Here is a 17256-nt window from a genome sequence, read left to right as displayed (position 1 = left end):
TGGTGGCCCTCAACTACGCGCCCTCCGACTCAGAGTTGAAACATTAGAAGTTTTGGCCGGTTTCGTTGTCTGGGGGCTGGGATACGTAGTTGCCACATTGCTTGACACGTACTGCTGAGTCTACAGTACACTACAAGAATACACACATGAATCGAATGGTCGAAGGTTTCTATCACTCGGCAATTGCGAATTATGAAAGTAACATATAAATTTATAAATGAAAGATTGCAATTAAATAAAAACTGCAGGTACTATCTTAACGACTTTAAATGAGGAGTGCGATAGTAGAAGTACTTTTGAGAATGCGGTATATTTCTGCAAAAGACTTATTGGTGTCGTTGGTGCAGCAATTAAATAAAATATAAGTTGAATAACAGGGAAACAATAGATTCCTGCTGCACGTAAATAGTTACGAACAACGGCATAGTGACACGTCCCCTTTGAACAATTATACAGGACTGTGCTTAAACTGACACACAATATTTTTAGCGCAACGCAATCTGACTTTCAAAATTCCCTACTAAAGAATGGCCCTGACAAACATTAAACTATACCTTTCACAAATCACTTACCTCACAAAAATCTTCGCTGCTCAAGCTACTGCAATACAGCGAGCGCCACTACTGCCAGCTAAATAAAAGATTCAAACTACTGAAGGCACTAACTACTGATAGGGGTAGTTAGCAAATGAAAGATATTAATAGAGAGCAAACAATGTATTTACCTTAATATCATCACAAGTCATAATATATATATCAGTTCATGACAAATTACAAACCTCCGCCATCTCTCTCCCCACATCCACCACTGCTGGCGGCTCACCTCCAACTGCGCAACGCTACACGCTGTTCACAGCCAGCTGCCTAACACTACAATGGCGAGTATTACAACAATGCAAAGCAGCCACAGACTGCACACATCACAGCCAGTGATTTTCATATTGAGCGCTACGTAACGTTGCCAATAAGAAAACATAAACAGCCTACTTACATAGCCCCCATGCTCCCCACAAAAAATTTTACAAAATTTTTTTTTGGGCAGTGGCCAATAATGATTTGATAAAATTTTTCATAATTACAATAACAAAGAAATCAAATGCACACACTTATTGATATTATGTTGGTCAAAAGCTAAAATTTTCTCACAGTCCATAAAGATAGTCCTAATCATTCATCATAATAGTAATTACAGTTTTTTTTACAAAGTCTCATTAGTAAAAGAAATTGCACACGGAAGTAGTGGATTTCCATGCAGTCTTGAAGAAGTAGTGTTGTCGTTCCAATGGAAAGACAGTGCTGACTCTTGATATGCATATAGGTAATGGGCCACAACAGAGCAAACCCACAGCAGAGTCAGTCGAAATTTTGAAGAGTATTGGTAGGTAGGTCATCACAGAGCAGACCCACTGTAGTCCTGGTAGAGATTACGGTATTGGTGGGCCACCAGAGGTGCAGACCCACTGCAGTCCTTGTAGAAATAATGGTATTGGTGGGTCATCAAAGATGCAGACCCACTGTAGTCCTTGTAGAGATAGCCAGCAGCCATCTGTTGTGACTGTGCAGGTGCACAATCACCATTGAAGAGTCTTTCGGATAATATAGCAAGTCCATAAACCACCACTTGTGCACTCACAAAGTTTTTTGGAATTGTCCTTAGAACGAGCAATGCTGTTATCCAGTTCCTTGCTGAATTATAAACACACGTGCAAACACTAACAGTCCCAACTTCTCACATATTGTCCATATACTATGACCAACAGAAACGTCTGCAGTGAAATGTAACTTACAAGTTAATAATAAGATGATCTGGTGTCAATTACAATTTTTACAACATGAAAATACAATTACAAAGGTACAAAATACATCATTAAAAACATAATAATACAGATAACATTTGTAGTACAGGCTTTACAAAAGAATAGAAATAGACATATACGTCAGTGTTACAAAAATAGTGACATACGTACATACATAAAATAATGAGAATAGTTTTCGAAACATTAATTTCACACATGAACATTGAAACAGAACAGAATTGTAAACAACTTTACAAAGAAAATAACATATTATTAATGCAACTTATATTTGAGGATAACAGTATTCCTCCTCATAGTGAATATAGCTTAGTATTAGAAGAGAAAAAAAATTCTATGAAACAGTACACAGAGACAGGAAGAAAACAAATACTCAAGGGTACACAAACACATAGTGGGATAACACCAATAGGAAAGGACAGGGTTCGTTTTCAGTGTAACATTTGGTACTGCAGTCCAACCCAAAACTTCATATATCTTTCCTCTTATTTCATCCTTTGTTTCCACCAAAAAAAATTCTATCTAAGCATGCTTTCTGTATTTATATGTTCACACATTTCTTACCTCAACATTTATTTCCAAGAAAATCCTACCTAAACCTGTTTTCTCAATGCATTTGTTCCAATTCATCGCAACTCATTCTCTTAGAGGCTACCCCCTCTTAAGCTAACTTAAATCTACTGAGCTCAGATGCTAAACTAAGGGACGAGGCAATGCAGCATCACATAACAAATCAACACAAACAGCAATGCAAAAAATTCAAATTGGCAAAGCTAGCAGCATAAATGAGCAAAAGTCAAATTCAATAACACTATGCCTGGCAAACAGCAGCAACTTATACCTAAACATGACATAGCGCAAGCAGAAAAAATATTACACTAAACAACAATGCAGATAAGGGAAATGTATATTCACATCTTAATGTCTATGTAATTAAAGTGGTGCACCACAAGAAGTTATTCTACCAAAAAGTTACCAATTACTTGAAAAGAAAATTATGAATGCAGTTACTAGTTCCTTCTTATTGTTCTTTCCTTTCCAAGTGCTCCTTTTTTAAGGAATGTGGATCATAAAATAATTATTTAATAGATCTGTTGACAGAAAGTGTTCACATTAGCAAATGCATTTTATTTTATAAAAGCAATGCTGCAACACAGCTGGAAAACAGATGTCAAATGAAATAAGCAACTATGAAAAGCAAAGCATAAAAATATCATTCAATAGTCATGTGGCATTTCGTAAGTTAGTAGAAATTCTCTCAACTCTCATAGAAAGACGCTTGTCATAATCAGGTGTGCAGATGTAAAAATATTTCTTGTCATTTTATTAGGCATTTCAGTAAATATCGTAAATTAAGAGCTAGTGTAATCATATGTTTTCAAGTTCGACCGTGTCGTTTTTGCGATGCTTTCTCTAAAGGAATGACAATGGCCAGGATAATGGCCTTCCCTTTCTTTTTTTTTCTTTCTTCCTGTGCTCTGAAAGGCACGCGCTAATGACTTTTTCTCCAGGCGTCTGACACAGCTGGGTGCCCGCGACGCATTACATGCAGGTGGTCACTTAACTTTCGTACGGAAATATTTACGACAGCAATTTTCGCTGAAGTGACAGTCTCACATAAAAATACTTCACAGGTCAAGAATTAGCGTTGCAAATCTGTAGAAACAAAATCCTATGAATATAACAGTGTCCAAAAAATGTTCAGTGGCATTGTGATACATTCACACATGATTCACACATGTCATAACTCTTAAAGTACGATTCTTGGTTTCCAACATCCTTTTTCACAAGTCAAGAGTCCCTACCCACTATTCATTACTCCTTACCTTATTACACATATACGTATCCATCGACACTCGTCAATATTTCGTCATTATAAATATGAAGCATAATCAAATAACTCATATAGTAGCCTCAGCCTATTAATCATAAACATACCTCAGCAGCATAATACACATCGTCGTCGTAAAAATAACATCATAACACCTCAGTCAAATCTCAAAATCGTCGTAGCTTCCTCCAATAATTAAAAAAATTCTCTTCTCATGTCAAAAGTGTCATCTGCCTCAAACGTACTTTAAAAATCATGATCTCATACCAAATACATCATTCAAAGCTCTCATAGTATCACAATGATTCCGAAAAAATATGAACAGTTTACAATGCACAGACAAAATACAGTTTCATAAGTGTGAAGTTACCCAACTGTGTATTGCGTAAACATGTGTCACTGATGTAGTAAAAAAATGTTTATCTCTCAGTTAAATGATCAGATAGCTGTGTAAATTGTGTGTTAGAGAAATATGGTACCGATGTGTAAAGTTGTATAAGCAAATACCTTATTCGCTAGGGTTCCTTGTGGTTGCCACACACATGGTACACAAAGTAAGCGTGTACCCCCCTGAGGATAAATGTAATTATTCCCTCAGGTGTTACAGATTACAGCAATGGAATGAAAAGTATCACGGAAAACTTTCTTTGTAATTCAAAAATCTTTAAAAATAAATGTTTTAAGTATAAAATTGATCACTCAAATACGTGTACTGTAGCGCTAAACTGTGCGTCTTGTAACATAATCTCTGTGGAAGTGTCGTAGTTATCGTCCTCCGAAAGCTAAGTTCTGCAGAAGTCAATGTACTTACCTCATGATAAACAAAAGTGAAATGCTTTGCGTATAGATATCGTAGTTATTATGCTTATTGGCGTGATGAAGAAAGTACTGTACAGTAACGTAATGTTGTGCCACGAAAAAGGGTGTCTCATTGTTGCTATACCACAAAAGTTACTACTAAAACATGTTTTTCTTTCCAGAAGAATTCAGAAAACTGTGCAGATATAAAACAGAAGCACTGCAAAAGCAACATTGTAAATTGTCACTCATTAGTAGCGTCGTGATAACATCGTGTAGCTGTCACATAAACTAACCACTGTGTCATCTGGTATCTCTCAGAAAGCACTTTAAATTCAGAATGTATTTTCAAATAAACCAAAATGTTGCATTAAAATCTCATTAGCAGTACTGGTAAATGTTCTAATCGTGCAACTAACAAGCAAGAATGTACACACACAATTACACTGTGTCGTCTGTTCGCAATAACAATGCATTCGTAATTTCTGTTTAAATAATTTCTCTTGGTTCTTGGCTGGATATTTAACTTCAAACATTGTTGCATGGTAACAGTTTCTAAAGCATACTAGTAACGTGAAGTGAAACGTTTTATGGCAAAGACAAAGTTAAAAGACAGATTATCTGTCAATAAATGGTTTTACATGTGAAAGATGGTGTAAACCTTTACTCTTCCTAGTACGCAGAATTTCAACTTGAATGCAATTATCATGCGGTATTCGTCCGTAAAGAATACTGGAATCTTGCTCAAGGTTAGCGTCAATGTTATTTTTCTCTGAGCCAGCCGGCGCACGCGGCTGCCTGCGGTGTGAGTCATTGTCTGTTTCTTTGTTGGCGCGCGTCGTTATTGGGATTAGGAGACCTAACTTCTACAAATTCACGTTGTCGAAAGTGCCCTGCTCTGTTTGAATCCCGCCAGTTCTGCTGCAATTCAGGTCTGTCGTTACGATCACATCGTCTGTCGTCATGTCGATAGCTCCTGTAGTTTCTTTCTTGTCGGTTAAGTGGTGGAGAATTTCTCCCTGAATCGTAACTGCGCGCTGGACCGTAGCGTCTAAAGTTATTCTGTCTCCCTTGATAATAATTGTTTTGGTTCCCATATTGTCTGTTTCTCTGATTGTCTCTGTGATAGTCATTACCACGGAGAGGTGATCTTTCCCTGTAATTATTACTACTCTGCCAACGGTTGTCATACGGGTGGTGTCTGTTTTGGTCACGATATGTGTTGTGAGAATAGCCTTGTCGTGTCCAGTTATTATTTCTTTCATCATGGAATTGTGACAGATGTGACCTGTAATTGTTGTGCTCCTGTTTCCGCGTTCCCCGATTGTCAGTGTCAATTTCCAATTCTTGTAACAGACCCTGAAATGCTTCAATGTCATCTTTGCAACGTCCTGCTAAAATAATATGTCGTAAATGTTCAGGCAATTTGAGTAAGCAAATGCGGATGAGTTCTGAGGGGCTGTATGGGTTTGAAAGATATTGATTCTTATGCAACATGTCTTCAAAATATTTGACAAGACTGGAAAATTCAGATTGTTCAAAGTGTTTCATCATCATGATGCTATGTTTTACACGGTCTTGTGTAGCTTGAGACCAATATGCTGAGAGGAAGGCATGGTAAAACTCTCCTTCACTGTGGCAATCGTCAATTACCGATCGCATTCTTACAGCTGGTTCATTCTCTAAGTAGCCACACATAAATTCTAATCTGTGTTCCAACGACCAGTTGGGAGGAAAACAATGAGAGAATTGATGGAGCCATGCTTGTGGATGAATGTCGTTGCCAGAATTCTTAAATGTTTTGAATTTACGTGTAGTAATGAACAGCTTATAGTCAAAATCATCATGTCGGCGAGTCGCATATCGGTCATTGTTAGGTCGTGTCGGCCGTTCCATCTCAAAATTCGGTGCACATTCCCAATTTCTTTCATTACTTCCGAAATGCCCTGTGTTATTATTTTGCAGCTTTTCCGTGTTTCTAAGTCCCTCTTCCCGTGTTGGAGCGCGAGTGTCCTCTGAAATACGTAATTCTTGTATTACCTGTGTCAGCTGATCTTGTACTTCCCGGATTTCTCTTTGGTGTTGTGTATTAATTCGATTCTGATTTTGTTTGAATTTCCTAATTTGTTCATACTCTTCTGTGTCAGTGAAGGCTACAGGTGTTGTGTCATTCAGATCATCATCTACCTTTGTAGATAAGTTAGTGAACTGATCTGAAAGTTCGGCTACTTTATCCGATAGTGTACTTATTTCCTCAGTGTGTTTTTCTGAACCAAGTTTCAGAGTGTCCATTTGTGTTGAAATCGTATCTACTGTGTCTTTTAAGTTTTCTTGACTTTTTGCAAGTTGCGTAACCGAATCGGTAGATGCAACTGCGTCAATTTTAGCTTGCAAGGTGTTGTGATTTTCATGAACAATAGTTTGCAGTTCTTTTATGGCTGCTTCGTGATTCTGTAGTGCATTTTCATGACGCGAAAAAATAGGTTGGAAATGCTCACAAATTTGAGTTTTTACGTCATTACAGACTTTTTGACATTTCGATTCAATGTTATGTAACTCAGCAGTTAAATCCTCACGTGTTTGTTCGAGAGTTTGTTCCAATGAGTCTAACTTTTTGAGATTTTGTTCCACTGTGTCTAACTGTTGCTGTGATTGTCTCTGGTGTTGTTCCATTGTGTCTAACTTTTTAAGATTTTGTTCCACTGTGTCTAACTTTTGAAGCTTTTGCTGTGTCTGTCCCATTTGTTGTATTAATTGTAATAACAATGCATTGGTGTCTGAAACATGTTCCTCAGTGCTTTTCGGCAGTGAATTTACACCGGAAACATTCACATTTTGACAAGCAGAAAATGTGTCTTGACTTATTCGAGAAAACGGTGAGGATCCAAAACCTGAATCTACAGTATTTGCGAGATCGTGTCGTGTCATTTCGGCTTCCTGAGGCGAGCTATTGCCGACCGGTCGATCGATAATGCTTCCCTCTTCACTAATTGTTTCACTGTCCACGCCATTGTTTGACGCCCGCTCCATTTCCCTGTGCACAGTTACCAAATTACTACTTTGAACATTAGTAAATTCATTACTCGGCGGCGCTGATAAGCTACGCTCGTCATCACTATTATTTCTCAGTTTAGTTTGGAGCCTAGTGTTACGTTTTTCACACGCCATTATTGTCACAGTATTTCACACGACAACACAGAAAAACACAATTTGAAGATCAAAAATAAGAGAACACATTAACATAGCACTGAAAATAATATCTAGTTAATTGCAAGCGCAGCTGCGAAATACTTGGTGCAAATCTACATGCATGCCACAACTGTTTTACTATACAACAATGAAAGACTGCAACTACAAAGGAAATTCTCTCTACAATTACGCGCTAGCAATAAACAAAAGCTACACTAAATACACAAACTACAAGAAAAAATCAGAAGATTCCAGTGAGGTATCCTAGGCTAAGGGTCGACATATGAAACGTCCCCTTTGAACAATTATACAGGACTGTGCTTAAACTGACACACAATATTTTTAGCGCAACGCAATCTGACTTTCAAAATTCCCTACTAAAGAATGGCCCTGACAAACATTAAACTATACCTTTCACAAATCACTTACCTCACAAAAATCTTCGCTGCTCAAGCTACTGCAATACAGCGAGCGCCACTACTGCCAGCTAAATAAAAGATTCAAACTACTGAAGGCACTAACTACTGATAGGGGTAGTTAGCAAATAAAAGATATTAATAGAGAGCAAACAATGTATTTACCTTAATATCATCACAAGTCATAATATATATATCAGTTCATGACAAATTACAAACCTCCGCCATCTCTCTCCCCACATCCACCACTGCTGGCGGCTCACCTCCAACTGCGCAACGCTACGCGCTGTTCACAGCCAGCTGCCTAACACTACAATGGCGAGTATTACAACAATGCAAAGCAGCCACAGACTGCACACATCACAGCCAGTGATTTTCATATTGAGCGCTACGTAACGTTGCCAATAAGAAAACATAAACAGCCTACTTACAATAGCTCGCGAGATATTCACTTCTTAACGCACACTACGTCTCCACTGTAGAAGCCACGGAAATCTCACAAGTGCACAAGTGGGCACTACGGAGTATTTCCACCCGCCGCGACCACGCGCAGACCGCTCCACGCTCTCCCAGTCTTTGCCACGACTACGCGCCCGTCGCCGTCCTGTTCCGAACTGCCGTGTCCCGTGCGACCGTCCCTCGCGCCGCACCCTTCACCAGCTGCCCCGTGTCCTCTCCGGAGACGACGCCCCCATCCAGTCTCCCCATCCACGAGCAAACCAACGCACACACACACATATTTAAGCACATGCGAAATACTGGATTTACATTTAAGAACTTGAAATTAAATAAATATTCCTACGGCTGGACCATAAACACGCTTTAACACACATTATTAGATACATAAACAAATTAAATAAACATATATCAAAGTAATAGCAACAAAAGGTAGGCCAGTAGCCTAATGTCTCTGTGCTTTCTAAACCACAGTAAATATTTAAGCAATTTCTTCATGAATAGTACATATCGGATATAAACAAAGACATAGGTGAATAAATATATTTATAAACATGCTGATACCGTTTATTTGTGTAACTGTGGTGTACTTATGGCCTGACGCGATCGATAGTAATCGGCCACTTTGACCTCCAATAACTCATGTACTATTCAAGTTACATGCCTGTAAATCATACGAATTTAGGTTTACACTCATACGATTCTAAAGACACGGCGATCGACAAATTCGGAAGAAGCATTTGTATTTTGGAAATTCGTTGCTGGGTGTTACGTGTATAATTTACGGTCAGTACTAAACTTTAAAGTAATAAAGATATTGAAAATCCGATCAAACCATCAGAATCGACGTGCAAATAATAGTAATGTACATGTATCTTTTTGACGTATCATGATTCATCTGGCTACTATTAATTTCTATACGAACTGTGGGATGTCTGCCATTAAGGTTTCACGAAGTGCGCCATCTTTGGCCCTCCCGGCGCAGAGCGTCACCAAGAAATTCCCAGCCACGCGGCTGGACCGGCCGCTGTGAACCATACGCGGTAGCTAAGCTAACGTTTGCGACCACGTGGCTGCTGCCGGGCCGCGGCTTTGACGAGCATCCTGTGCGGCCGCCCCAACTCCGACCATAGAATATTTCCAGGGCGCCGCAACTCGCCCGTTACTTCACAAGTTGAGTCTGGATGCCATGGCGGAGACTCAAATGGATGTGATCGTGGATGCGACCTCAATGTCGCTTAATTCTCTGGTACAGAATTTTTTGTTAGTAACAACACATGTGCCCGAACTTTACAGTTTTGACTTTTAAAATCCATACCAATATCCGTTGTTTTATTAAGGGAAAAGTTGCTACATATTCGTCATTGTAAATGCTGATGCTTACGTTGTTTACAGGTTCTGCATGGGGCCGAGGGTGATCAGCAGGTACTTCAGCAAAGGTTGTACACGGATAGTGGCCTAGCGTAGCATCTTATGTACAGCTGAAGTAAGGAACTACAGTGTATTCGCTTTATAATAAATAAAAGTTGATAGTCTCGATTGTTTTCAGTGCTGCTCCAATCCCACAAGCCACGATGTTTAAATTCACAGTCCATAAAATGTCCTACGGATTCCAAACACCAGAAAGATTTGTAAAATTTAATATAATTTATATCCCCATCATGCAGTTTACAGTGTGTTTATGAAGGTGTATATACACATTGAAAGAGATTCTGACAGGTTTATAAGATCTCTTTCTTTCCAAACATTGGACGATATACTATGTCATCAAAAGGATCCGGACACCCACAAAAACATACATTTTCCATATTGCATTGTTTTTCACATCTGCATTGTGCTGCCACCTACTGCCAGGTACTCCATATCAGCGATCTCAGTAGTCATTAGACATCTTGAGAGAGCAGAATGGGGCGCTCTGCGGAACTCATGGACTTTGAATGTGGTCTGGTGATTGGGTGTCACTTGTGTCATACGTCTGTACGCGAGATTTCCACACTCCTAAACATCCCTAGGTCCACTGTTTCCGGTGTGATAGTGAAGTGGAAACGTGAAGGGACACGTACAGCACAAAAGCGTACAGGCCGACCTCGTCTGCTGACTGACAGAGGATCGTGCTGTGTAATAGGCAGACGTCCATCCAGACCACCACACAGGACTTCCAAACTGCATCAGGCTGCACTGCAAGTACTATGACAGGCGGGAACTGAGTAAACTTGGATTTCATGGTGGAGCGCCTGCTCATAAGCCACACATTACGCCGGTAAATGCCAAACGACGCCTCACTTAGTGTAAGGAGCGTAAACATTGCACGATTGAACAGTGGAAAAACGTTGTGTGGAGTGACGAATCACGGTGCACGATGTGGCGATCCGATGGCAGGGTGTGAGCATGGCGAATACCCGCTGAACGTCATCTGCCAGCGTGAGTAGTGCCAACAGTAAAATTCAGAGGCTGTGGCGTTATGGTGTGGTCGTGTTTTCCATGGAGGCGGCCGGCATCCCTTGTTGTTTCCTGTGGTACTATCACAGCACAGGCCTACACTGATGTTTTAAGCACCTTCTTGCTTCCCGCTGTTGAAGATAAATTCGGGAATGGTGATTGCATCTTTCGACACGATCGAGCACCTGTTCATAATGTACTGCCTGTGGCGCAGTGGTTCCACGACAATAACATCCCTGTAATGGACTGGCCTGCACAGAGCTCTGACCTGAATCCTACAGAACACCGTTGGTATGTTTTGGAACGCCGACTTCGTGCCAGGCCTCACCTACCTTCATCGATACCTCTCCTCAGTGCAGCACTCCGCGAAGAATGGGCTGCCATTCCCCAAGAAACATTCCAGCACCTGATTGAACGTAGGCCTGCGAGAGTGGAAGCTGTCATCAAGGCTAAGGGTGGGCCAACATCATACTGAATTCCAGCATAACCTATGGAGGGCGCCATGAATTTGTAAGTCATTTTCAGCCAGGTGTCCGGACACTTTTGATAACATAGTATACATTTCGTGTACCGGTATTTTGAACTCACATCGCGGCGGATATCCACTTCTGAGCTTAATTACTGTTTATTAGTTTTTCGTTCTGTCTCAACTGATGGTCTCTGGAGTTCTTTCCCTATTTCCTCCAGACTTGCTTACATTTTTAGCTCTACCCATGTTTCGATGATTACTTTACTCTCCTGTCTTGTAAAAATTCTTGTAAAATTAAATTCATTTCAGATGGAATTAAAATGGAATTTCTTAACAAGAATACGGAAATAATTCTCATGCATAGAAAATATTGCCGTCACATTTCATATCCGTCAAGGCAGGATCGCACAATTAATTCAACTCGAACTACGTTCTACTGGAGAGACGTACAAAGCGACAGGAGACTGGTAAGCTTTCGAGAGTACAATAACCTAGAGTCCGGTTGAATGTCGTACACGAAGGATGCCGACATAGTCTGTGAATGAGCTATACACATTATCAAGATATACCAGCATAATTCCTGAAATGGGCCTCCAACACATAATCTCCAGACATTTAAAATACGATGGCATATCAGGCATGTAACTAGAAAAGATTTGGAACTGAAGACAAACATTCCGCCAAAACGATATGTTTATCGGCTCTTGTAATTGAGACATTATCTACAACTTGTGTTAGTTCATTGAAGAAAGGGTCCACACTAACACTGGGTGATTAAGCCATACGTAAAATAACTGATTTCTTGTCGATGTCAAGTGTTGTTAATTCAGTATCAGATTTTTGAAAGTGTTTCTGTTCACTTACGGTATCAAGTTCGTTTCTTGATATAACTGTGTTCCTTTTCTGATAGAAAAGAACCGTCCTCCAGCTCTTGAAGCAGATCTACAGGAAGACTGTCATTTCATACAGTGATAATGTTATACAGGGCAGTACACCAACACTAACACATTCTTCACTTGCAGCGTTATAGGACAAAGTAAAATATGAATGAAACAAAACCGTCTGGCAGGCAGGGAAATGCTTCTAACAGCAAACTGATGCTTCCCTTCAGCAACTGCTATACGATAGATGATCCATAACAACAATAAATGTCTGGAAGTAAAATAACTACACACAATTCATTCAATAAGTACTTCGTAACAGCTCAGGAAATAAGTTTTTATCTTATTCATTTCTTTGTGAATGAGGTCAATGGAACATATGAATAACTGACTGGCTGTCCGTAATACACTGAGCCATAGAAACTGGTATAGGCATGCGTATTCAAATACAGGGATATGTAAACAGGCGCTGCGGTCGGCATAGCCTGTATAAGACAACAAGTGTCTGGCGCTGTCGTTAAATCGGTTATTGCTGCTACAGTGACAGGTTATCAAGATGTGAGTTTGAACGCATCTCCGAGGTAGCGATGAAGTGGGGATTTACCCATACGACCATTTCACGAGTGTACCGTGAATATCAGGAATCTGGTGAAACATCAAATCTCAGACATCGCTGCGGCCAGAGAAAGATCCTGCAAGTAAGGGACCAACGACGACTGAAGAAAATTGTTCAACGTGTCAGAAGTGCAACACTACCGCCGATTGCTGCATATTTTAAAGCTGGGCCATCAACAAGTGTCAGCGTAGCGTAATCAACATGGCCTTTCGGAGCCAAAGGCTCACTGTGATCCCTTTATGACTGTACGACACAAAGCTTTACGCCTCGCCTGGGCCCGTCAACATCGACATTGGTCGGTTGATGACTGGAAACGTGCTGGCTGGTCGGACGAGTCTCGTTTCAAATTGTATCGAGCTGATGGACGTGTAGTGGAATGGAGACAACCTCACGAATCCATGGACTCTGCATGTCAGCAGGGGACCAGGTTGGTGGAGATTCTGCAGTGGTGTGGGGCGTGTGCATTTGAGGTGATACGGGACCGCTGACACGTGCAGATACGACTCTGACATGTGACACGTATGTAAGCATCCTCTCTGATCACCTGCACCCACTCATGTCCGTGGTGCATTTCGACGGACTTGGGCAACTCCAGCAGGACAATGCGACACCCTATACGTCCAGAATTGGTTCCAGGAACACTGTTCTGAGTTTAAACACTTCCGCTGGCTACCACACTCCCCACACATGAACATTACTGAGCATATCTGGAAAGTCTTGCAACGTGCTGTTTAGAAGAGATCTCCACCTCCTCGTACTCTTACGGATTTATGGACAGCCTTGCGGGACTCGTGGTGTCGGTTCCCTTCAGACATTAGTCGAGTCCATGCCACGTCGTTGCGGCACTTGGGCTTGCTCGAGGGGTCCCTACACCATATTAGGCAGGTGTACTATGGCGATCTTCCAGAGACGTTCGTTCACTCTAATAACGCAAGTAATGACTGCTCAGTAAAAAAAATGTTGAAGCTGGTAGGCTTTCAAGGGCACTGGACAAAATGTTAGTGACCCCCATAGACTCATAGCCAATACTGTGTGGCACCACCTCATTTCGTCAAGGGAGAGATTCCAAGAGTTTCTTCGGGTGTACTAGACCAAGCTAGAGACATTCACTGATGTTTGGGAGCCAAAAGCTGTGAGACTGCGAGAATGATGATTGCACAAACAGCTACAGACGTGTGTTATGGGACAGTTATCGTGTAACGTAGCGGACAATTCGAGGTACGACATACTGCCGAACTTCAAGTAACCAGAAAACCATGTCACCTGCCCTGGGAAAACAGGTGTTGCCGTATTGGAATATGCAAAGGTGCACCATGTGCTCATCATAAGGTGTAGGAGAAAGTGCAAAACTTGGTATCGATAATGTTGAAATAAAGATCAGCGTTCGTGTTCGAGGTAATGTGACTGAATGGCCGCAAAAACATTGGCTCTGAGCACTATGGGACTCAACATCTGTGGTCATAAGTCCCCTAGAACTTAGAACTACTTAAAGCTAACCAGCCTAAGGACATCACACACATCCATGCCCGAGGCAGGATTCGAACCCGCGACCGTAGCGGTCGCGCGGTTCCTGACTGAGCGCCTAGAACCGCTAGACCACAATGGCCGCAATCTATGGTTCGAGAAACACCCATAAAACATCACAAAACCACCTCCGGCCTCAACTATGCTATCCACACGCTGCAGGCTACACGCCTCATAGAGCCGTCGGTCCAATCAACGGCCTGCATTGTTTGAAAAGGGCAAAGTCGAAACTCGTCGGAACGTGCTACTCCCTACAGTCATGTAACGTCCAGTTGCGCCGTTGTGTGGCAAATCGAAGACGTGCAGCTTTATATGCCGTTGCGAGGGATGGACTTTATGGACTTTAGCGAGGTTTCCTACTCCAGTTTGCCACTGCGTGGAGTTCCCTTCACAATCATGGCTGAGAAACTGATTGGGAAGGACAAGCATTGACTAACAGCTGACATTTCTGTCGGATTTGTAGCAATTTTGTGCCGTATTACATGTTTGCGAGATGGAAATCATTCGTTGCAGACATGTTGTAAAATACGCCTTGATACGCCAACAAATCAGGCAACTTCATTTACCGTGTAGCTATTGGCAGCTCCAAACACGTCAGCAGCTTTCTGTCACATCTCCACGCAGACAGATCTTTCGGTGTTCATTCAACACAATCGAGTGGCACATATCATCGACAGTCGCGTCTGCACGCTTTGTATCGCTTCTGTTGTGCGCGCAAATCGGTAGGAGTTGTCGCTATGATACAACGTGACGTCACAGCACTGAAGAGTCTCTGACCAGAAGATGTCTCCGAGAGTGGGCTCGAATTTTTGAAACCGTTATACGGTGATGGTCCAAGGTGTCACACCCTGCAGTCGTTCACACTAGTGGGCCCTCGTCTGTGAGTGATCGATGAAAACAATTTCTGAATTTCGTGAGTAGCTCTACTAGAGCTTTGAGTAGGTTCGTATCTCGTTACAGAAAATAAATGAATTCTTTTATTTTTTAATCTTTATTGAAATCACTTTGATCGTTATTTTTATTCAAATAACAGTTTTAAATGTAACATTTTTTATTCCTTTGTAACGTCAATTTATTTACACTGTTCATTCTTTCAATTGCTCTCATTTTTTCTTCCTAAAATTTTCTGCCGCTTGGGATACTTGTGCATGTGAATTTAATTATTGTGATTTATTGGTTACGATTTAATTTCTTTCCTTTTATCAACTTATATTCTCGTCCATGTTATCGCCTTCATTATTTTTATTCCTGACTTTGCTACATACGGTTTTACTTATAACCCTTCTTTCGTCATCTGCGTTGTTTTGTGCATAGTGCAATAAGAATTTTTTTGTAAATGTCAATGTGGCACTTGCCATCCAAAAAAGCTATGCACCTTGTAACAAAAAATATGTTTTTGACACCATACCACAGTCAATAGGAGTAGGTTTTTTTCGTCTTTTGTTTTTTTGAATGATAAAATGGCATTTTAAAGCGTTTAAATATTATGATAGATAAATTGAAAATAATGAAATTCACATGCACAAAGATTCGAAGTGGAAAAATAATGATGAGAACAAGTAATTACAACTTAAACAATTAATACACTGACTAAAGTAACGTGATAGTGGAATAAAAATTTAAAAAATCACTTTCCTTCCAGTTAATTGAATAAAAATAACACTTAAATCAATACTCGATGTTAACAAATTTCTCTTCTTCAGAAATGCTTTCCTTGCCATTGCCAGTCTACATTTTATATCCTCTCTACTTCGACCATCATCAGTTATTTTGTTCCCCAAATAGCAAAACTCATTTACTACTTTAAGTGTCTCATTTCCTAATCTTATTCCCTCAGCGTCACCCGACATAATTCGACTACATTCCATTATCCTCGTTTTGCTTTTGTTGATGTTCATCTTATATCGTCCCTTCAAGACACTGTCCCTTCCGTTCAACTGCTCTTCCAAGTCCTTTGCTGTCTCTGACAGAATTACAATGTCATCGGCGAACCTTAAAGTTGTTAATTCTTCTCCATGGATTTTAATACCTACTCCGAATTTTCCTTGTTTCCTTTAATGCTTGCTCAATATACAGATTGAATAACATCGGGGAGGGGCTACAACCCTGTCTCACTCCCTTCCCAACCACTGCTTCCCTTTCATGTCCCTCGACTCTTATAACTGGCTTCTGGTTTCTGTACAAATTGTAAATAGCCTTTCGCTCCCTGTATTTTACCCCTGCCACGTTCAGAACTTGAAAGAGAGTATTCCAGTCAACATTGTCAAAAGCTTTCTCCAAGTCTACAAATGCTAGAAACGTAGGTTTACCTTTTCTTAATCTACCTTCTAAGATAAGTCGTAGGGTCAGTATTGCCTCAGGTGTTCCCATATTTCTACGGAATCCAAACTGATCTTCCGCGAGCTCGGCATCTACCAGCTTTTCCATTCGTCTGCAAAGAATTCGCGTTAGTATTTTGCAGATGTGACTTATTAAGCTGATAGTTCGGTAATTTTCGCATCTGTCAACGCCTGCTTTCTTTTGGATTGGAATTATTATATTCTCCTTGAAGTTTGAGGGTATTTCGCCTGTCTCATACATTTTGCTCATCATATGGCAAAGTTTTGTGAGGACTGGCTCTCCCAAGGCCGTGAGTAGTTCTAATGGAATGTTGTCTACTCCCGGGGCTTTGTTTCGACTTAGGTCTTTCAGTGCTCTATCAAACTCTTCCTGCAGTATCATATCTCCCATTTCATCTTCATCTACATCGTCTTCCCTTTCTATAAGATTGCCCTCAAGTACATCGCCCTTGTATAGTCCCTCTATATACGCCTTCCACCTTTCT

General features: G+C 40.7%; 1 protein-coding gene across 1 annotated transcript in view; it reads left to right on the top strand.

Moving 5' to 3' along the window:
• LOC126426868 (uncharacterized) overlaps positions 1-9998 on the top strand; it is a 73614-nt gene extending 63616 nt beyond the window's left edge. The window contains exon 5 of the mRNA XM_050088903.1: positions 9899-9998. Within this exon, the coding sequence (XP_049944860.1) occupies positions 9899-9921 (23 nt within the window). The 3' untranslated portion in view covers positions 9922-9998. The remainder of the gene's footprint in view (positions 1-9898) is intronic.
• Positions 9999-17256: the final 7258 nt, after the last annotated feature.

The sequence above is a fragment of the Schistocerca serialis genome, chromosome 11 (assembly GCF_023864345.2).
Source record: "Schistocerca serialis cubense isolate TAMUIC-IGC-003099 chromosome 11, iqSchSeri2.2, whole genome shotgun sequence".
NCBI classification, from domain to species: Eukaryota; Metazoa; Arthropoda; class Insecta; order Orthoptera; family Acrididae; genus Schistocerca; species Schistocerca serialis.
The sequence above is the reverse complement of the archived record's forward strand: the minus strand, read 5'-3'. Positions and strand labels throughout refer to the sequence as shown.